Consider the following 23340-nt stretch of genomic DNA (forward strand, 5'->3'; position numbering starts at 1 on the left):
AGAGCCGCAGATCAACTGCTTTCTCTCTCGTGATCTCATGTAGCCTCTTGGCTTTAGGTACTCTCTATATACTTAGGATTCCCAAGTTTATATCTCCAGCCTGACCCTCACCTCCGAACTCAGTCTACCCCGTATCAATTACTGGCAACACCGTCCTTGTGTTGCTCAGGTCAGAAACCTTGAAGTTTTTTTGACTTCTGTCTTCATATCCCTCGTTAGATCTGTCAGTAAATCTTGTCAGGTCTACTCTGAAAATATTTCCAGGATCTGACCATTGTCATTGCTGTCACTCAGGTCCACGCCACCATGAATTTCTGCAATAACTGCCTATTTGGTTTCCTGGTTTTTACATCCCTGTTCTTCATTTTTCTTCACACCGTACTCAAATGTCACGTATTTGCTCAAAACCCTCCAACTGCTTCCTGTTTCAATCATGGTAACAGCCAAAATGACCTTACAGTGATCCTCAAGGCTCTATATGACCTGATACCCACTTAGCTTTTTGAACTGGCTCCCTGTTGCTCTCCCGTCTCCTTGAACAACCAGAGTGTTCCCCCTTCAGAACGTTTGTATCCATTTCCTCTATCTGGAATATTCTTTCAGAGATATCTGTGGCTCACTCCCTCACTTCCTTTAGGTCTTAACTGTTACCTTCTCTGGAGGCCTTTCCTGACTACTATATTTAAAATTACACCACAGCTCCCTCTCCTCCCTTCCCTTCCTTGTTTTCTCCATAGCACTTATCATGATCTCACATACCACATGTTTTACTTATTTTGTTGTCTTTCTCTCCCAACTAGAATGAAAGCTCTTTGAGGATAGGTAATTTTTATTCAGTCAGTTTTGTTTAGTGCCAACAGCTAGAGCAGTGTCCAGCAGATGGTAAACACTCGTTAAACATTTGCTGAATGAATAGTAAATATAGTTGAGTATATAGCGAATGAGTGAAGAAAACTTTCCACGCAAGGGTGAAACTACTTTAACCAAGTCTGGGACTGTGGATAGTATGTTCAGGGTTAATAAACAAAACTAGCTTGTCTTTTCAGTTAAAAGCAATATTTAAGCCTTTGGGGAATTACTCTGATAAAAGTGAAATTACATTCTTGTGTGTTATTTGAACACAGGCTTGTACTTTACTAACAAATCCACGTGGTCAGAATCCCTATTATAAGTTAGCGAGGCTCAGTGTTGGGGATATTCACCTAGACGGGGCTGAGAAGGCAAATGCCTGCTCTTACTGACTCTTCCCTCCAGCTAAGGCAGTCTCTGGAGAACACCGTACATCTGGGGCTCCCATGCAGCTCCGGCTGTGCTTCTTCCTGGTTGTCCTCTGTCAAGAGTGTGACAGCTGTTCCTAGAAATAAGATTTTTCTCTCTTGGGCCATGAGTGCCAGGGTGGTATGTGTGTTGCCTGGAGGTGGGAGGAAAAGCTTTTCTAAAGTAGGGTGGGAGAGTTAATCCTGGAGCACCTTCTATGCCTCCTGTGTTATTTCTGTTTTAAATACCAACATGGTTTTTTTTTGTTTATGTATTTTTTATGTAATACCGTAACACCTGTGCGCTTCTGCAGTAGGTGTGAATTAGTATTGGCAATGTCTGTTATTGGCTGGGCATTAGGTACTAACATTTTACCAAAATAATATGTCTCTATGTACACACACATAAAGATGCAAGTATATGACTGAAGTGCGATTTCTTATTTTACCTGCCTCAAGAAACAAGCATTTAATAGAAGTTTTTCTAGTGAGTGACTATCTTATACATTGATACACGGGTGATTTGAGTATTACATAATTCTCTGGTAGGAGTTGGGCTTGTAGATTATTCTGTATTACTTAATAAAGCCTAATCAAAATGCTTTTAAAAATCAACCAAGTAGATTTTAGTTTTGCCAGTATTTCAAAAATTAAAGCACCTATTGAGTACTCTCCCTTGAATATTTGGCCATCTCAACTTCACATAGAAGTATATCGAGATTTTAATTTTCCTTAGAAAGTATATCAGAGTCTGCTATAACAAACAAACAGGTGTGCAATAAAAAACACAGAGTAGTATAATATATATACCATAACTGGTGTGATTTTAGAGTTTGTGTATTTCTTAACAGGGGTTTTCAGTTATCTACCATGTATCTATGAGAAATTCTCACTTTTTCCATGAGCATATATTAAGCAATATGACTTCAGTGAACCTGACAAGATAAATTGGTCCTAAAATATACTCCAAGATAACTAAAAAAATAGACCTGCTGTATGAAGATTTTGTACATGAACTAATTAAATATATCATAGGTAATTTTTGTTAGTAGAAAGACTGATCTTAATCTGTGCTTTCAGCCATGCAGTACACAACAGCACCAGTTATCTACTGAGGCTAGTTCATGAGTGACAAAATTTCTTTTTGCACATATGTAAAATGTAGTGTGGGATTGTCGGAGAGATGAAAAAGCTTCTTTGTGAACTTTTTTCACATTTTCATCTAGGGACAGATGCCTATTTTATTTTAGAAAATCCCAAGTACATTCCAGTTAGCTGTAGATGGTATGCTCTTACAAATCTGACCCTACTTCCACACATCCAGTCCTGTGATTAATCAGTTTTATTAGAATGATTTGTGCATTTTGTTTTGAGGTACTAAGTAATAAATGTTGGGGAAAAGTGAAATCCTGAAAAACAGTGGTAATATTTAATGAGACTATTTTCATTTCCAGTGGCTTTGAAACGGATGTTGAATTTCAACGTGCCTCATGTTAAAAACAGCACTGGAGAACCAGTATGGAAGGTAAGAGAGTATTTTAACGGGTAACTATTTTCTCAGCCCTTATTGGTGGTGATTGGAGGGAATTTTTTGTTAATACTGAATAGTAGCACATTTTAGTTGTAATGCATGAATTTTTTATTTAACATGGCTTCTTAATGTGAGTCTTTGATAAACATTTTATGGAGTGCGACAAGCAATGATAGTAACATTCATCTAGGGAATCCAGCTAATGTCTTGGGTGGAACCTCACTGATAGATCTTTACTCTGGTTGATGTTTTGTTCCTTAGCTTTGCAAGTTCAGAATTTAGATCTTTCAGGCTTGCTCAGTGTCAGACTCAGGAGACAGTGCATTATAACCAACTCTTGAGAGAGTGATCTGTAAACCAAAATGCCACTTTATTAATTTATAATCTATTAATTATCATTAAAACTATTAATTGGACCAGAAAGCAATCTGTAATCTTTCTCCTTTGAGAAATGCTGGAGAACCTTTAAAAATTCCTGTTCTTGGAGCACCTTCGTCCTAAAATTCATGCTCACTGTAGCTCTTTCTTCAAAGAGATTATAGTATAGTTCATAGGTTTAAACATATTAGTTTATAATCCCTTTAAACTTCTCTCTTGCTAGGAATTAAGAACAGGCCAACTTGGTTACAATTTTGGGTATTTCCGAAACTCTCTGGGTTGACTCTAAAGATGGTGAAAGTCATCTATATTGAATGCATAGTTGAGCCTTCAGCGTGTCCCCTAATTTTCCCCTTCCTTCCTTTTTATTTGTGGGCATCTTTTTATTGCCCCTTGCATAAACTATACTTGTTTATTGTTTCCAAAGCCTAGATTGAGCTTTTGAATTATGTAACTTGAGAATTTCTTGGATATAGATTTGTGTCAAATTCTTTCCTACCATCACTTCTATATCACAAGATTAATAATGCAGATATTTTGAGATTTAAAGAGGGAAGACTTGTGAGGGATGCAGCATCTAACCCCTTATAACTAGAGTAGGAAGATTTTTAGCTTTTCTGAAGGAAATGCTGGCATTCAAGAAAACCATGTTTTTATGATAGCATGTCTCATTCTCATCAGCAATTTATTCTCCATAAAGAATTATTGAGGTGGTTCTGAAAAACACTCGTGGAATTTTCTCTTTTACTTGCCTTAACTAAAACTAATTTTGAGTTAGAAGATCCAGTTAGAGTTCTTACTATTCCTCAAATGTGTTACAGTTATAATACTTTTAGAATGTGAGTAAAGACGTGACAGAATAAGGTGAGCAAGTACTTTTTAGGGACTTAAGTTTTAAAATGAGTTTCTTGTTATCTGAGATGTTTAAATTACTAAATTTTCTTTACAGGTTTGGAACTTGTTATGCATTAGGCTGGAGAGTGATTAATTTTTACGTTTCTCTTTTTAGAAAGGATATATGTGAACTGGGTAAGGGGGTGTATGTGACTTTGCGGTATGTTCAGAGTCCTTTATTATAACTTAAGCATATTTTTTAACCTAGTAAAGTATTCTATAAGAAGAGATTTATACAATTAGTAATTTGTTTTAGCCTAAGTAATAATGCTTTTAAGGATAGATTACTACATGAATGCACATTTTGGTAAAACATGATGGAAAATATTAAATTGAGGTAAGTATAAGAATTCAACATACATGATTTATTAAAATAAAATGTACTTTAACATTGTCTTACTATGGTTCTGTATTGATTGTTCACTGATAATGATGTTTAAAAAACACTTTTGTTTTTTTTAAACCAGGTGCTCATTTATGATAGATTTGGCCAAGATATCATCTCTCCCCTGCTGTCTGTAAAAGAGCTGAGAGACATGGGGATCACTCTGCATCTGTGAGTTTTAACATGTTTCTCATAATAGCATTTGTTTTCAAATACATTGTTAAAGATTTCTTTGGCCACCCTAAAGTCAAATTATTAAGGAGCATTTAAAGAGGAAATAATGTTGTGACAGTATTTTTATAGAACAACATAATTTTCCCCTTCTTTTATTTAACCCTTTACCTTTGAAGTTAAAAATAATCCTCAGTCAGTCAAGGTAATGACTGTATGCGATGTCAGAGGGGTAGTAGATTGGGGGAGAGAAGTTATTACTTTGTGAGGTGTATAAATGTCTAACTGATACATTGTTTTGTACACCTGAAACTAATAATAAATAAATAAATATTGTAATATTCAATATATACCGATAACAAAAGATGAATATAAGTCACGTTTGACTTCTTCAATTACAAGAGGTGCTCAAAGTGCTTACTATCAGCGTAATTTTAATAGTTTATCCTTTCTTAAAAATAAAAATAATAATAAATAATCCTCAGTCTGAGGCTTTCTAATTTTAGAATTTAAATTTTCTATCTTGTGTCTTTTCCTACAGACTGGGTTAGTTCTTATGTGAAGGAAAAGAACTGGTTGTCTTAAGATCTCTTCCAGTTCTGAAAATGTTTTATTCTTTTAATTTAAGTATACTTTTTAAAAAAGGAATATCTAAATTAGTTTACCATTAATGTGAAAAATTTAAGTAACTATGAAATAATGTTAATCACGTTATGAGGCTATGTTGTTTTCTTAACTACTGAATTTATTTGATTATATTACATCTGATATGTTTGATAAATAAAACAAATTGCATGTGCCTCTTTCACTCTTTTATTAAAATATTATACATAGAAGGATATACAGAGGGTGTCAAAAAATATACACATTTTAAGAAAGGAAGAAGCTATTAAAATTATAATGCAATGCATGATGCTAGCATTCATTTGATTAACGCCATCTTTTCAGCGAACGGCATACTACACATTGCTACAGGAATTAATTCCACTTTGAAAAGTAATACATTGGTAACATCTCTTAAAATGTGTACTTTTTTTTGGCATCCCTGGTATATAGAAGGTTGTATATAGACTATTGCTTATACAAGGATGACTAGAATATTGTAGAAATATTAGATTGGTGCAAAAGTAATTGCGGTTTTTGCAATTATTTTTGCACCAACCTAATAGAATGTTAGCCATATTTCCTGATAAAAGCATGGTAAAATCTTACAATGAAAAAGACATTTTGTGATTTGATATTAAGTATTTGAATGAATGTACTCCCTGAATTACAAAAAGAGAAAACTTTCAAGTGATTAAAAAACCTTCAAGATGTTTAGATGATCTCTTGTGCGTTCTCTTATGAAGCAATAAATACAAAAAACATAAATTGTCTAAGTTTTAAGGAAGCATTTATATACCTTCATTTAAAATATACATTTGATTATGGTTAAATTTTTTCATTGCTTCTAAAGACTTTTTCAGCTTTCTGTTTTCCCCCTCTTGAACAACTTCACCCTTTTTACACTCCCCTCCCCCAATCATATTTCTGTGAAAAATGGGGGAAAAATTGATTTTGAATGTACTTTATTTTTCATTCAAGGAGAATATCGGTAGAAGAGACTGACCATACAAAGTATTAAAAGTAAGGCAATTGGAATAAAAGAAATGAAGACTAAGAAGAGATTAGGATCTTACTAATAAATAATGTTAACATTGCTGTAAGGAGAAAACTGGGTTAAATAAATAATTGCAGCAAGAGCTTTTAGAGTACTGGTTACTGTTCTTGAGCTGGTGAGCTCCTAGTTTGAGAAATACTGTGTTAAACGCTATCTCTTCAGGTAAGTGACTAAGTAAAAAGTGAGCTTTATATTCTTTATGACTCCTAGGCTTTTGCACTCTGATCGAGACCCTATTCCAGATGTTCCTGCAGTGTACTTTGTAATGCCAACTGAAGAAAATATTGACAGAATGTGCCAGGTAATCGGAGTTCTTACTTTCCTGACTCTTGAATATGGAAACAGACTTTTTTTCGAAAATAAAATTCTTAGATGTCCAGTGTGAAAAATCAGAGATTCCCTTACCCAATTTGTTTTTTCAGACTGTCTTGGAATTTGAAATGCTATACTGAAAGGTTAAAAATTTTGGGTTGAAGAAGCATTATATTGATTATGAGTGAGTCGGCTTTTAAAAAACAGAAAACCTAGCTATATAGCTTTGAAAATAGGGTTTTATTTTTCTAAGGTAATAGGAAGCTTGGGAGTAGGAAATCTAAGCTAGTACAGCAGCTCTGTAAGGTAATCAAATACTCAGGCTCCTTACATCTTTGATCTATCATCATTAGTTTGTTAATTTTCATTGTCTTGCTTGTTGCTTCATGGATGCAAGGTGGCAGCTGCCAGCTGTAGGCATCACATCTGTGTTCAAGGCAAGAGGAAGTGGAAAATGGATGTGGCACCCGACTGTTCATTTTGGTCAGGAAAGCTAAGCTTTCCCAGAAACTCCCAGAAGACTCATTTATGTCTCACTGGGTAGAATTAGCTTGAAGGAAGACTAAAAAAGTTAATATTTAGATGAGTGTATTGCCACCCCAAACAAAATATGGTTTCTTTTAGCAAGGAAGAGGGGAGAAATGGATATTGGATCGGTAGCTAACAGTGGCTGCCACAAATCACAAGTATCTTTACTTGTTATTGATTGTTGAATCAAGTCACTAATTAAATTGTTGGGCGTAAACCCAACTATGTCATTTTTAAAAGAGGTACATTTTAGTTCCTTCCTCTTCCCTTTTTTAAATAACAGCTTTATTGAAATATAATTCACATACCATAGAATTCAGCCATATAAAGTGTTCAGAGTACATAGTGGTTTTCAGTATATTTACAGACTTGTGTAACGATCACTATAATCAATTTTGGAATAATTTCATCTCCTCAGCTGTTACATCCTTCATCCCCCAACCCCCATCCCTGAGCTACGTTTTGTTTCTATATATTTGCCTATTCTAGATACTACAAATGAATGGAATCATATACATGGTTTATTGTATCTGGAATCTTTTTAGCATGTTTTCAAGGTTCATCTATATTGTAGCACACATATCTGTACATCGTTCCTTTTTATTGCTGAATAATAATACTCCGTTGTATGAATGCGAGGTATGATTAAACAATACAATGAATGTTTAAATAAAAAAATAATTATTACAGTAAAAGACACATTGCTACTAATCCCCCTCAAAATACTCCCCCTCGCTTCAAACACACTTATCCCATCATTCTTGCTACTTTCTGAAGCAGTTCTGGAAGTCCTCTTTCCTGAGTGTCTTTAGTTGAGTTGCTGTGGCTGCCTCGATGTCCTGAATCATTTTGACTTCTGGGGAAGAGCCAGAAGTTGCACTGTGCCAGATCCAATGAATAAGGTGGATCAGAACACACTGTAATGTTTTTATTTGGCAGAAATTGCCATACCAGAAGTGATGTGTGACACGAAGCGTTGTCATGATGGAGAATGATTTATGGCACACTTTAAAACACATCATCTCTCAATCGTAGCTCACACCCAACTGACTGCACAGAACAAGTTGAAACATCACACACTGTTACTAAGGTCTGATGTGCTGCTTCCCATATTGAAGATCCCTGCCTTTCCATTGGATGGCACTCGGCAGCAGCATTCACCATATTTTGTGATCACAACGGAAAGGCTTCTGGTACAGCAATTTCTGTCAAATAAAAACATTATGGTGTGTCCTAATCTACCTTATTCATGGGATCTGGCACAATGCGACTTCTGGCTCTTCTCCAAAGTAAAAATGACCATGAAAGGTAAATGTTTTGAATCGATTCAGGACATCAAGGCAGCCACAGCAACTCAACTAAAGACATGAAAGAGGACTTCCAGAACAGCTTCAGAAAGTGGCAAGAATGATGGGATAAGTGTGTTCGAAGCGAAGGGGAATATTTTGAGGGAGATTAATGGCAATGTGTCTTTTACTGTAATAAATTTTTTTTTAATTTAAACATTTACCATATTTTTTCGTCACATCTTGTGTACCCAATTTTGTTCATCCATTTATTAGTTGATGGGCATTTGAGTTATTTCCACCTTTTGGCTGTTATGAATAAAGCTACTATAAACATTTGTATACAGGTTTCTGTGTAGACATGTGTTTTCATTTCTCGTATGCCCATAAAAACCTAAGAGTTAAATTGCTGGATCAAATGATAACTCTATAGTTAACCTTTTGAGGAACTGCCAGGCTATTTTCTGAAGTGTTTGTATCATTTTATATTTCCTCCAGTAGTGTATGAGGGTTTCAGTTTCTCCAGATCCTTTCCAGTACTTTTTATTATATGACATTTTGATGGTAAACATCCTAGTGGGTATAAAGTGGTATCCCATTGCAGTTTTGATTTGCGTTTCCCTGATGACTAATGATACTAAGCATCTTTTAATATGTGCTTATTAGCCATTTCTGTATCTTTTGGAGAAATGTCTAATCTGATCCCTCATTCAGTTTTTAACTTGGTTGTCTTTTCATTGCTCAGTTGTTAGAGTACTTTATATATATTGGACACTAGTCCCTTATCAAGTATATTATTTGCAAATATTTTCTCACATTTCGTGGGTTTTTTTCACTCTTGATGGTATCCTTTGGAGTACAAAAATTTTCAATTTTGATTTTAAACTTAATTTTAGTTTAAATTTAATTTAGTTTCTTGTACTTTTGGTGTCATATTTAAGGAATCATTGCCAAATCTGTGTTTTCTTCAAAGATTTTTATATATGGTATGAGGTAAGGTGTTTAATTTCATTTTTTTGCATGTGACTATCCAGTTGTCCCAGCATCATTTGTTGAAGGGATTATTCTTTCCCCAATGAACAATCTTGGAAGATTTGTTAAAAATTAATTAACAATGGATACATTGGTTTATTTCTGGACTCTCAGTTCTATTCCATTGACCTTTGTCTGTGCTTATGCCAGTACCATACTGTCTTGATTATTCTTGCATTATAGCACGTTTTAAAAGTAGGAAATTGAGTTCTCCATCTTCGTACTTCGTTTTTAAGATTGTTTTAGCTTTTCTGGATCCCTTGAATTTCCATATTAATTTGAGAATTAGCTTATCAGTTTCTATAACGAAGCCACCTGATAAGTGTTCTGATAAGGGATTGCATTGAACCTGTCGATCAATTTGGAGAGTGTTCGTTCCCATCTTCATAATAATACATTTTCTGATCCATGAACATGTAGTATCTTTGCATTCATTTAGATCTTTAATTTCTTTCAATAATGTTTTGTAGTATGCAGAACATATGTTTTGCACTTCTTTTGTTAAATTTATTCTTGGTATTTTTAAGGCTATTGTAAATGAAACGGTTTTCCTAATTTCATTTTTAGAATTGTTCGTTGCCTGTGTATAGATTACCAGTTGACTTTTATATATTGCTTGTATCCTGCAACCTCGCTCAGCTTCTGTGTTCTTCTGAAATGTGTCCATCATTCTTTGACCGCTTCTTTACTTTCTGGCACAGCAAGATATTCCAGTCTGATCTTGTGCTTTCTCTTCCCTGGCCCAAGTTTCAGCCATTTGTCTAAGGAGCCCTGGTTGTTTTTTGTAGAGAGTAGTATTTAAAAATCAGCATCTGGGCATTAGGTGTAATCATTGCTACCGTGTTTCCCTGAAAATAAGACCTAACCAGAAAACAAGCCCTAGCATGATTTTTCAGGATGACATCCCCTAAACATAAGCCCTAATGCGTCTTTTGGAGCAAAAATTAATATAAAACCTGGTCTTATTTTCTGGGAAACACAGTACTAGGGTGTCATAGTTCTTAGGCTCTCTCAATGGACAGAGCTAGGAAATATATGTATATACCTGTACACACACTTTTATGTCTATATTGTATAAATCTTCCTACTTACCTCTCTAGATAGACAGATAACCTCCAAAACTGTTTTAGTTTGGAAACACGGGATTCATTCTAGTTCTTCCTGTTTCCCTTTGTAAATTTGTAACTTCTTTCTCTGACAGTGAGAAACATGGCTCTCAGTATCCTCAACATATTTACTCATTTTCTCAGTCCTTTCAATTCTCAATCCTTTAATGAATGTCTCAACCTTTGTGGAACCACTGCCCTGCTTCGCCACCTTCCTCACACAGGCTCCAGCTCTTCAGTTTTTCAGAGATTTCAACATCTCTGAAACCGGACGCATCTTAAAATTGATGGTGTATTACGTATTTTATTGGCCACATTAATTATTTCTTGGTGTTACATAAAGTAATGGTGTCTATTAGAATCAACAGTATTTTATATTTGAAGAAATATGGTCATTTAGCAGTCTCTTTGCCTGGACTTTAAGAAAGTAAGTAAATTTGACTTAAGAATTTGTATATCTTAACACTACTTTTGGATGATTGAGAGGGAATTCTTGAATTAGTCATTGGAATTATGTCTGTGTACAGTGACGGAGGTTTTTGTATCACATGATCAGAGCAGTAGAAGACAGTATCTTCTGCCAACTATAACAAGCATTTTACTATATGAGAGCCACTTCTAGATACTTTTAAGAAAAATACACATGCTATTTCAAAGGTGTTTTGTAAAATACTGTAATAGAATTTTATTGATCATATAATTAATATCAGTTTAATTATTAAAATATATATCATTTATATCTGGTAACCAAGTAACCAGTACTTTTTCATAATTTTTTTCTCTTAGGATACTTTTTTTGATGACCATTTATATAAACTGTCCTTTTAAATGTGTATATTGTCCTTCAAAACCTTGCTCTAATAGTATCTAAAAGATTTTTGTTTGTGATCATCCTTTATGCTATCCTGTAAGAGTGAAGTATTCATTTATTTATAGGATCTTCGGAACCAACTCTATGAATCATATTATTTAAATTTTATTTCTGCTATTTCAAGAAGTAAACTGGAAGATATTGCAAATGCAGCATTAGCGGCTAGTGCAGTAACACAGGTAGCCAAGGTAAGAGATTTTGGTTGGCTGATGACATTTTGTAATGTAAAATTTAGTAATAATTCTGAAACCTGTTAATCGACATAGGTGTCTAATTTACAAAGGACCAGAACCACCTAAGAAATACTTAGATTCACTCCTTCCAGAAAGAGTTCTGATAATGTAAATTGTCTTCAACTTGACCTAGGCAAAATAAACCAAACTAAAAGAACCTGTTCAGTGAACTTGAAAGACAAAAATAAAAAGCTGAATCAGTTTTTGTTTTAGGCTGGGATTTGTGTAATCTTTTTAGCTCATCTTAGAAATAGTTTGACAGTTGTGTTGCCATAAATTATACTCAGAATATGTTTGCATTGTTTTATCTATAATTACTATATTCACTATGTTTTATCTATAATCACTATATTCACCACACTATCTCGAGATCTTTTCTTACTTAGGAGAGAGGATCCAAATATGCCATGCTGCATATTATAAGAAAGATGAAATTCACAACAGGCCAGCAATTTTACATCATAGCCACAGGTTCAGCTTAGTTATAAATAAAGATGTGAAACATGTTATAGCCCTGTTGTGCCCTGTGCTTCTGGAATTTAGACAAGATATAAATGAGAATTCTGGGGAAAGATAGAGGGCAAATAAAGTTTTAAACAACCATGCATTTGCTTAACCATTTTTTCCCACTGATAGATTTAGATAGATAGTCTACTACTACTTCTGATTTTTGAGGCTTATGTGTTAATGTTCTTGCTCTTCCAAAATTCATTAATTTTACATAAAATAATAGGAATGGTTTTCAATTTGTTTAACTGAATTTAACATAGTTCAAGTAACTTCTTAATTTGTCTCCTAATTTGCCCTTCAAAGATCTAGTATAATTTTTCATGGTAGAAAAACAGTTACCATGACTTAGGAAAGTGTGGTTAAAATAACTATAAAAATTGTAATTGTGCTTTCTCTTCAAAGTTGATATCCATTTCCATCTCAACCACAATTTAAAAAAAGTTTTTATATTATCTTAAACTTTCTTTTCTGAAAATGTTACTTTCCTCCTTGATAATTTATTTCCCAAGGACTTATTTTTATTGCTTTTTAATATTAACTCCATATTCTTGCCCAATTAGGCAATCTGCTACATGGCATAATTTTTAGTTATTAAATGTAATTATAATTTTTCCATATTTGCCATTGGTAGATTAAATCAAACTAAATGTGCTTTAAATATTGTAAAATTGATTTGTAAACCTTTTCTTTTGTTTCCAGGTTTTTGATCAATATCTCAATTTTATTACTTTGGAAGATGATATGTTTGTGTTGTGTAATCAAAATAAGGAGCTTGTTTCATATCGTGGTATGTAAAAATAGGAGTATGGGAATTCATTGTTACCAAAATGCATGGTGTACTGTAAAACAAAAATGAACATGTGTAGAGCACTCCAAAATCAGCTTTGTTTACAGCAGTTGAGCTGTGTAAGATTTTTAAAAGCACACAAGGAACACAAATCTCAGACTGTATTCTGTCACATATAAACAATACATAATAAACCTGTTTTGTAAGTTCAATGAAGTACCAATTCTCTGACGTTCTAGGTACCTCACAGCAACTTGCATGATTGGTTCACTCATGGCAAGTAAGACAGTATTTTAGTAGTAAGATTCAGTTAATCTTCTGATTTTGGAGTACTTTGATCCTTGGACAAGAACAAGTTACTTTGCTTCTTTGTGCTTTAGTTTCCTCATCTGTAAAATGGGAATAATAATACTATCTACCTCAGAGACTTTTTGTGGGCATTAAATGGGTTAGTGTGTGTAAAATGTCTGGAAAAGTTTCTGGCACATATTAAGCACTCAGAAAAGTTTAATTAATATTGCTATTTGTTAAGATCAGACAACGTATTAATACACATTTATACACCTCCACACACATACCACATTTTATTGTCTATGTTGGTGGTGGTTTTTTTAGTAAAAACACTTAACATGAGATCTCCACTCTTAACACTCTAAAGTGTACAATAAAGTACCCTCTTAACATTTTAAAGTGTACAATAAAGTGTAACAGATACCTAGAACTTACTCATCTTAACTGAAATTTTATGCCCATTTATTAGTTATGTCGAATATTTTAAAGAAAATTGCAGACTATAGAAGATGTAATTAGCCAATTAGGTGAAATAATCATTACTTTGCTAGATTGAGATGTTTGGGTATGACTAGAATTTCAGTGGTTCTTAAGTGGAATCCCCAGTTAAGGGAGCATTTGGAAATGTGTAAGGACAATGTGCAAAGAAAGTTTTTGTTTGTTTGTTTGTTTTTAGATTTTATTGGGGAAGGGGAACAGGACTTTATTGGGGAACAGTGTGTACTTCCAGGACTTTTTTCCAAGTCAAGTTATTGTCCTTCCAATCTTAGCCGTGGAGGGTGCCGTTCAGCTTCAAGTTGTCCTTTCAGTCTTAGTTGTGGCGGGCACAGCTCAGCTCCAGGTCCAGTTGCCATTGCTAGTTGCAGGGGCTGCAGCCCACCATCCCTTGTGGGAGTCGAACAGGCAACATTGTGGTAAAGAGCCCGCGCTCCAACCAACTGAGCCATCCAGGAGCCCAGCGGCAGCTCAGCTCAAGGTGCCGTGTTCAATCTTAGTTGCAGGGGGTGCTGCCCACCATCCCTTGCGGGACTCAAGGAATCGAACCAGCAACCTTGTGGTTGAGAGCCGACTGGCCCATGTGTGAATCGAACCGGCAGCCTTTGGAGTTAGAAGCATGGAGCTCTAACCGCCTGAGCCACCGGGCCGACACTGTATAAGGACATTTTTGATTGTCACAATTAGCAGGGCTGCTACTAGCGTTTAGTGAACAGGGACTAGAGATGCTAGATATTCAGCAGTGTGTAAACCATGCTCGTACAGAAAACTGTTCTACCCAAAATGCCAGTGCTATCCTATTATAAAACACTGGACCAGATGATAAGCTACCTGAGAGAAGAGAACATGAATCTGTTAATTTCGTTGCGCTCCATCTCATGCTTTCTTCTTAAAATTAAGCAACATTCCTAGAAGGGTGTAAGTATTTGATGAATTGCCCATGTAAGAGATTTTTCACAGTAATTGTTATGCACAGAAGTCTGTTTACAATTAACTGAGTTTAAATTAATTAGCTATTCAAATTACAAGTTTAAAACCTAGTTTCCCTTGTCTTTAAGCTAAACTTAAAGTTTTGTTATTTATAAATCTGGTTACATAAAAATAAGCACCTTTACTTTTTCTTTGATCAATAACTCAGATTGAGCAGACTAAATTCTGATTAGTCCCATTTAAGAAGCTTACTCAGCAAGCTTAGTTTGTTAAATTCCCTTAAGCAGTTTAAATTGTATTTATGAATTTTTAAGTCCTTTGCATACCAGACCAGGCAAATTTAGAAATCTAACAAGCAAAATCTGTCTAAATATTTAAATAAATTTTAAAAATAAATTTATAATGAGTCTAATTTCATTAAACGTTCACGTACTCATTAATTTTCTTATACAAACGTTCAAGTACTTACAAATTTAATTTTCTTATACTCTCTCTCAACTTAAAAAAAGCACAAGTCTGAAATTATTAAATTAAAGTATAAATTTAATTTATTAATTTTAAAGTAGAATCACATCTTTAATTGCCCAGATTCTCAATAGTACAGTTACAATATAATAATAATAGATTGCTTTATAAGCACTTTACAATATAAACTCATTTACTCCTTAGAATTACTTTGTGAAGTAGGTATTATTATTATTATTTCCATATTCCAAATGAAGAACCTAAGTCACAGATATTAAGTAACTTAATAAGGAACTGGCAGAACCAGATTACTAAACCCAAGACTCACTCCAAAGACAGCACTCTTAACCATTCTGTAACTTTGTGCCAAGTCCTCTCAAATGTTACAGGTGCTTTAACTGACCTTCAACAGATTATTCCAAACATAAATCAAATAGACTAATGCCATGGATTAGATGACCTCCTTTCCATGGATTGGGCATTTATCCAATAAAGGAAGTAGATTTATTATCTTAGAGAGGCTCAGGCTACTATCTCAGACAAACCAGATTGTTAACGCAAATGAGTTAAGATTATTGATGGATAGTTTTTTGATTGTTTCGGTTAGTTTTCGGAGTGTGGGACTAGGATATAGGACCAAAGGGCTGGAAGCTTCCATATAGATTTTACCTGTACCAGTGATTAACAGAATGACTTGAATATTTTCCTGGATTGATGTCCATGAATTTTAATAATTCACAATGTATCCTTGTGCCATTTTTATCATCTGATTTGGATAGATGGCAGTCTGCACCACCCAGTAGCAGCACATTTTCTCATCCAGATTCTGTATTGCCTGATGAACTCTGTGTTCTCTGTCTGCATGGACCATACTTTCTTTAAATACTTGAATGTATCCAACTGGATTGTGCTTTCATGCTAATCACAAGTTACATTGAATTTCATATTTATTTTCACATTCAGGGTGTTGGGAAATTAAAAATAGATAATATTTTAGTGCAATCTTTTAACAAAGAGTTATTGAGCATCTACTTGTCAGACACTGGCCTAGGTATTGTGAGAGAGAGGGAGATGAGTAAGGCGAGGGCTTTGACCATTAGGACAGTCTTCACAGCAATGGTTTTTTAAAATGTAGCCCCCAGAATCACCTCAGGTGCTTGTCAGAAGTGCACCTCAGATTTCTTAGAATTAGCTCAAATTTATTGAATTGAATCCATGGGGGAAAGGGCTAACAATTTTTAATTTTTAATAGCTTCCATAGAACTGTCTTTCATATTCTTAAAGTGATTCTTATACCCACTGAAGTTTGGGAACCACTTATGTACTGTCTAGTAGATCAGAAAAGAAATTCATATAACTTACTATAATAATACAAAAAAAATGATATGTGACGTTGGTCTTGCCATAATTGATTTGTATGCTGGCAGTAGTTCAAGATCAGTAGTTTCTTCTGGCCATCTAGTGTTTCTGAATAAAATTATGGAATACGATATTTATTCTTCTATTTACTCTGATAAAAATTTTGTATGGTTTATGTGGTGGGTGTTTTTTCTTATTCCTACTCTGATAATGATACTACTCTTACTGAGGTGGTATTTTTTTGAGGTAGTATAATTTTTAATGGATACCTGTCAAGTTTAAAGCATAAAAATTTTACTTGTTCGAGTATTACAAATGTTATCAAACTGCATATTGATTAGAAATTTAGTAATAATTTTAAGAATTTCATAAAGATAAACCATAAATTTTGGTCATTTCTTTCTTCTTTACCTGTGTCTTTTTAGCTATTAACAGGCCAGATATCACAGACACGGAAATGGAAACTGTTATGGACACTATTGTTGACAGCCTCTTCTGCTTTTTTGTTACACTGGGTAAGTTTTCAAATCTTTCTGAATATTTCTTCTAAGTAAATTAATTATTTAACAACTCATCTTAATCGGTTGCATTGTAATATGATCCCATTTTATCTATCTGAATCTCTACAGGCTCTCCAGAGTTGGGATAAAATATACATTCTGTACTATATAAAACCATAATTCTTCTAGTAATTTGATGCAGTTATTTCTTTTGAGTTAGCACGTTGCAGATCTATGGCATTGCCTCCTTAGATGTCTTTTAGTAATTGTAACTTTCTAATATTTTGTTTGAATGGTTTGGTGGTGACTTCGCCTACATGCCTGTTAACTTTCTTTTAATATTTTATTATGAAAAATTTTAAATACACATCCAAGTAAAGTGTTATGTATCTGGTAACTATTAAGATAAACTCCCAAGGCTCCAGAAAACACTAAATTTACATATAATGCTAATCCCACTATATTCTCAAAATTTTAAACATTTCTTTGGAACATTTAAATTTACTTATAACCACATTGTATTTAATATCTAATGTATCACTTTATGCTTTACTATTACTAATGGATCTATTTAGAAACATTCTAATTACAATTTTAATTTTGCAGACACTGAAAACCTTTCAGTGAAAATGATCCTCACACTAGATTAATAAAAATTTCTCTCCATTTCACAAATGAGAAAATTAAGGAGAAGAGAGATATCATACATAGTTTAGGATACAGATAAAAGTGTGAGGAAAATTTGAATGCAGATTTGGGGGTTCCGTTCTTTCAGGGGGTTTTTGCCTGTAATTTTCAGCCCTAAACATCCGTCTTTGATTCCTCAGCTCAGTAAATCTGTTTTCTGCTTGAGCTCTTTTCTCCTGTGTGCCATACAAACTGGAAAGTACCCTCAGAAGTAAAGCTTGTTAAAAGTGTATGTCACTTTTTGAGTGTACCTCTTCTTTCCTTCACTTTCTGCCTGCTTTCATTGTTCTACCCTCAGATGGGGTTGTTGGGGTTTGTCTGTCTGTTTTTTAAAGAAAACACGTATGTACAACTTTTCATCATTAGACAGACATAATCAATCATTTCTATTAGGTTGGTGCAAAAGTAATTGCAATTTTTGCAATTTAACCTTTTAAACTGCAATTACTTTTGCACCAACCTAATATTTTGCCCACCCACACAGCGTCCAAAATTTTGCTGGATGCTAGAGTTATTGTGGACATGAAGGTTATTGAGATTATTAAGGTTATTTTTGCTTAATGAAAGGTGTATTTTCTAGGTAAGGATAGATTGAAAAATATAAATGAAAAACACTGAAGTGTTAGAGCCATCTTTATTATGTAGAGTATCAGAAAATGATTTTTTTCAAGGAAGAAATTGAAATTACTGTCAGTCTAACAGAAAGTTGTCAACAATAAATTGTTAAGTGAAAAACATTTAAGAACAGCATGTACAGTATAATATCCTATTTTTGATTTTTTTACACGCCACACACGTACTTATTTATAGACTATATGTAGAAAATAACCTAAAAGTATCCATATCTAATTCTTAGTGGAGATTATTTTAGGGTGCTAGAATCAAGAGGGTTAACTTTATACATTGATAATACTTGAATTTTTAACATGTATGACTTGCCATCAGAATAAAACAAAGTTTAAAAATTTGCTAATTTTTACTTTTGTTGTTGACTAAGCATGCTTTATATAGAATCTAAAATGCAACAATTTCAGCGTATAAAGATTACAGTGTTCTGTTTTTTTAAGAGATTTTCAGTGCAGTTGGGTTTTTCATTATTTTAGGAATTTAGCCTTTGATAAAACATGAAGTAATAGAAAAATTAAGAGGTCTAGTGAAGTGACTTAATAATGAATTGAGGACAACTTTTAGGAGCATTTTAAATTATGTGAGGGATGTGTTTTCTATTATCTTTTAAATTAGTATTTAAAAAGGAAAGACTATAATCAATCGCTGTTAATTTGTAAAATAAACTAAAAAAATAACAGTGCTAAATTAGCTAAACTCTTCATTCTTTTCATTTAATTCAAATTAAAATGAATCCTGTAATTAGAGAGTAAACTTACTCTTTGAAACTGCCTGTAGGGAGTCAAAACGCTGATTTAGTCAATCCATTGAAAAAAATCTGGTCACATTGATTGGCCAATACTATAAAAAGAGTCGTTTTCTGACTACCTAATGCTTTCTTTATCATTGGGAAGGTCCATTTCTGAAACCTTGCTTTTACTCTTGAAATTATAAATCTTTTATGTTTGTAGCCTGAAATTATACACATCTATTAACTTGTTAATTTTCAGTGTTGATGTGTTTTATAACTGTCCATTTTAGTTATTAAGAGCTGAAATCAGTGCTGACATCTGTTGTTAAAATAGGTGCTGTTCCTATAATCAGATGTTCAAGAGGAACAGCAGCAGAAATGGTGGCAGTGGTGAGTTCATCAAATATCCAGTGGGGAGAAATAATATTGTGTCAACTGTTTTCCATAAATACCTCAAGTGTTTTTGTTAATTTTAACTATGTGATTGTTATATATTGAGTACCAAAGGCAAATAAATATTTTTGTTTTATAACGTTGGGATTCCATTGAGAATAAAAAGCAATCATTGTGTCCTTCTATGTGATAGAGTAAAATGATTTTCTCCAATGTATTCTAGCCCTGTTTTTTGTTACTAAAATATATATTCCTCGTTTAGCCTTGTTTCTCCAAGTAGTATTTTATACCTATTTGATCTCTCCAATCATTTAATAATTAACTTTATTTAGCAAATATTTATTAACAAGCATCACCATTTTTAAAACAGTGAGGTGCATTTTGCTACCCCGTTATATTGGAGTGAAATATTCAGTGTAACTTGAACAATCAAAAATTTGCTTTAAAGATTAAAAAATTAATAAGGAGTTAGAGAAATTACAGAATTGCTGAAAAGGAAAGAAGATAACTGGCATGGAAATATAGATGAGGATACACTAACATTTTTGAGTTTTATTAGCCCAGGTGAATCATTGACTGCTAGAGGGCTGCTTTTTTCACATATCACATTTCTATTCTGGAGCCTCTTGCAGCTACCACTATATACTTCCTTGGTACAACAGAGTCATGCTTGGGCTGAGACAGTGGGTCATTACTGCAAAGTGTTTCCTGTACCTAATGTAAAAATAGTCGAGGAAAAGTGATTGTTTATGAAATCAGGCTGAGTCATGGTAGAAAAGGCATTAGTCTTTTCAAGTCCAAGTTGGGATGATGGCGAATAGTGAAGAAGCTAAAATATTTAGATTTTAGAATTGCTATTTCGTAAAAAAATTCCAAGTTTCTTAGTTATGTAACTAACAATACATTATATATTAAAGTACTGTGAAACTCTTCTTAGGAGTTAATATAAAATTTGCTTTTTTCAGAAACTAGACAAGAAACTTCGGGAAAATCTAAGAGATGCAAGAAACAGTCTTTTTACAGGTGACACACTTGGAGCTGGCCAGTTCAGGTACTATGTTAGTTAATATGCTTAAAAGAACTTGAAAATGAAACATTTGTAGAGTTTTTTAGGGTTGTCTTTCTTGTCTGATAGAATGCTCTTATAATTGAAATTTGTTTCTTATTAAAAATGAGATAATTCGATAAGGGTTTTGACTCAAATTGTTTTCAACATACAAATGGATATTTTATTTACTTTCTTTTGTTAGTAATTTTCGTTTTGCTTTTTATCTGTTGGAGAAATTTTTCTGCTTATATGGCTTTGAACGGCAAAAGCCATTTCCTTTAAATTCTCATTAAACTTCTTGGTAATGAAAAAAAAAGTAAGTGAAAAACTTGTAATGCTTGTGTCTATTTCTCCTCATCTATTAACTAGTTCCCATTTTTACATTGAAATAACTAATATCTGAGGCTTGCAAATCATTTTTGTCTTTTTTAGCATGTCTAACATGAGTAAATAATGCCAAAGTTATGGTTATTCAATTATTATTGAATAGAAATACTTAAAAAACTATTCATTATAATATATTTACCATTGGATTATTAAAAATAATGGACAGTAGTGGAATGAAGAAGTAAAGAAATCTACACAAATGGCTGAGAATTACTTCTAGGGAGTAGACAGTATTTTAGAAAATTAGTTCTTACCCCCAGTACTAAGTAAATTAATAAATGAAGCCTGTGAAAATAAATTAATAAGTAAAATAAAAATAAGTATAACTGCTTTCCAGGAATAATAATAATTTCATGGTAACTTTCCATAGACTTCATTTCCAGTCAATTTTGATTATTCCTACACTCTTATTCCTATAATTTGGAGTTAACACTAACATTGTATTCAATTGTGTGTTCAACTGTTTCACCTCCCACATTATTTTAAGTTCTATTTATGTTCTGTGGTTTCTTTGCTGGTCTTAAATATTCTTCACAGTTTTTCTCATTAAGTAGAGCAAAAACACCAAATTTTCACAGGATGATTTTTTTTCAACAGAAGCAACCACTCTGTCATACCTTACTTAATAGTTCCCTTTTTCTAGTGTCAAAATAAAGGTACTATTTGTCTTATTTTTAATTTGTTGGATGCATTTCTAACTTATTTTGATTAGGTGTCAGCATCCTTGTTGGACTATTGTTAAATACATTTGAATCCAATTGTAGGCTAATGATTCTCAATGAGAATTTGGTAATGTCTAGAAACATGTTTGGTTGTCACAACTGGGTAGGTGCTACTGGAATCTAGTCAGCTGCATTATAGGCTGTCGCTAAACATCCTACAATGCACAGGACCAGTCCCCATAATGAGGAATTATCCCGCCCCGAGTGTCAGTAGTGCTGAGTTAAGAAACTCTGCCGTAGGCTATCTTTTCCTTGCCTTCCACGTAGTTCTGGAGTAATAAATGACAGTAGGTGGTAACAGTGCCACTCCTTGCCTTTATCACTAGTCTTATAATCAGCACAGTTGGGAGAGTCCACTGTCTTACACAAGTAGGGTATAATGAGTTACTAAAATGGTCAGAGGTCTCGTACAGAAGAAAATATGTATAGTTAATGTAATCAGATGGCAGTGCCTTTTGAAAATTGATATGTACTCCTGATATAGTAGAGCCTCTTTTGGAGGCACATGGTAACCAAATGACTGTGCTTCAATTTGCTTTAAGTGTAGTCTATTTCACATCTAAAATGAAATAATGCAGTGAAACAATATGTGAAGTGTCTGGTAAGTGAATAATTATATACTGTGTTTCCCCGAAAATAAGACCTAGCCAGAAAGTCAACTCTAATGCGTCTTTTGGAGCAAAAATTAATATAAGACCTGGTATTATATTATATTATATTATACTATGTTGTATTATATTACATTATATTATATTATATTTATTATATTCTAGGATTCGGTCTTATATTATAGTAAAATAAGATCGGGTCTTATATTAATTTTTGCTCCAAAAGACTCATTACAGCTGATTATCTGGTTAGTTCTTATTTTCGGAGAAACACGGTAAGTAGGGACAGTTGTGGTCTAATGTTTTAGTTTTACATATTAAAATGAGATAGGGTTTTCTGAGGCTCTTCTCTAGAGTCTTCTTTTTTGATTTTGTATTTACAGAAAAAAATTACAATTTATAATTTATGAAACACAAAATTTGTGTAAATTTATAAGATCCTACTCTGTTTTCTTTGACGCTCACAGTGGCTTTTCTTTTTTTCCATATTTTCAAAAATGTTAAATATGAATCTGGTTAAAAGTGATTTATTCTTACTTTAATAAGTATAATAATTACTCTGTAAAAGTATTTGTGTAGGTTTTTTTTCCTTTACAAAAGTTCCCTAAGTTAAGGTTTATAATCTCGCATGTACAAAGGCTCTAAGGAGTTCAAAGTTACTTTACTTGACTGAAAATTTTTTAAAAAGCCAAGTATTATGGAATGTCAGTATTAGCATACCTTTTGTTCCTATCGAAATGAATATACTGGCAAGTATTAGAAAAATTTAGATGTGTACACTGGTATCAAGATTTATATAATTTTTTTAATATATTTACAGCTTCCAAAGGCCTTTATTAGTCCTTGTTGACAGAAACATAGATTTGGCAACTCCTTTACACCATACTTGGACATATCAAGCTTTGGTGCATGATGTACTGGTAAGAGGCTAAATATACCGTTTTTTATCGAAATGTAGTTACCTTTAGTTGTCCCTTTAATTTAAAATTAGCATCATGGCTACAGAAACATATATGAGAAGGATGGAGCTGAGATACATGAACAGAAAAAGGGATGGGCTTTAGTATCACTGGTCGTGGGTGCTGGAGAGTAGTGAAGCATTGAGACTTAAAGTTCCAAATTTATGATCTTTTTTTTTTAGATTTTATTGGGGAAGGG

The 23340-nt window shown here is 33.4% G+C and overlaps 1 protein-coding gene across 1 annotated transcript in view; it reads left to right on the forward strand.

The window, feature by feature from the left end:
• SCFD1 (sec1 family domain containing 1) overlaps nt 1–23340 on the forward strand; it is a 93889-nt gene that overhangs the window by 1841 nt on the left and 68708 nt on the right. The window contains exons 2-10 of the mRNA XM_033107379.1: nt 2711–2781; nt 4527–4615; nt 6486–6576; nt 11476–11598; nt 12853–12940; nt 16906–16995; nt 19359–19414; nt 20383–20468; nt 23003–23102. Coding sequence (XP_032963270.1) covers nt 2711–2781; nt 4527–4615; nt 6486–6576; nt 11476–11598; nt 12853–12940; nt 16906–16995; nt 19359–19414; nt 20383–20468; nt 23003–23102 — 794 coding nt within the window. The remainder of the gene's footprint in view (nt 1–2710; nt 2782–4526; nt 4616–6485; nt 6577–11475; nt 11599–12852; nt 12941–16905; nt 16996–19358; nt 19415–20382; nt 20469–23002; nt 23103–23340) is intronic.

Source organism: Rhinolophus ferrumequinum, chromosome 6 (assembly GCF_004115265.2).
Source record: "Rhinolophus ferrumequinum isolate MPI-CBG mRhiFer1 chromosome 6, mRhiFer1_v1.p, whole genome shotgun sequence".
NCBI lineage: Eukaryota > Metazoa > Chordata > Mammalia > Chiroptera > Rhinolophidae > Rhinolophus > Rhinolophus ferrumequinum.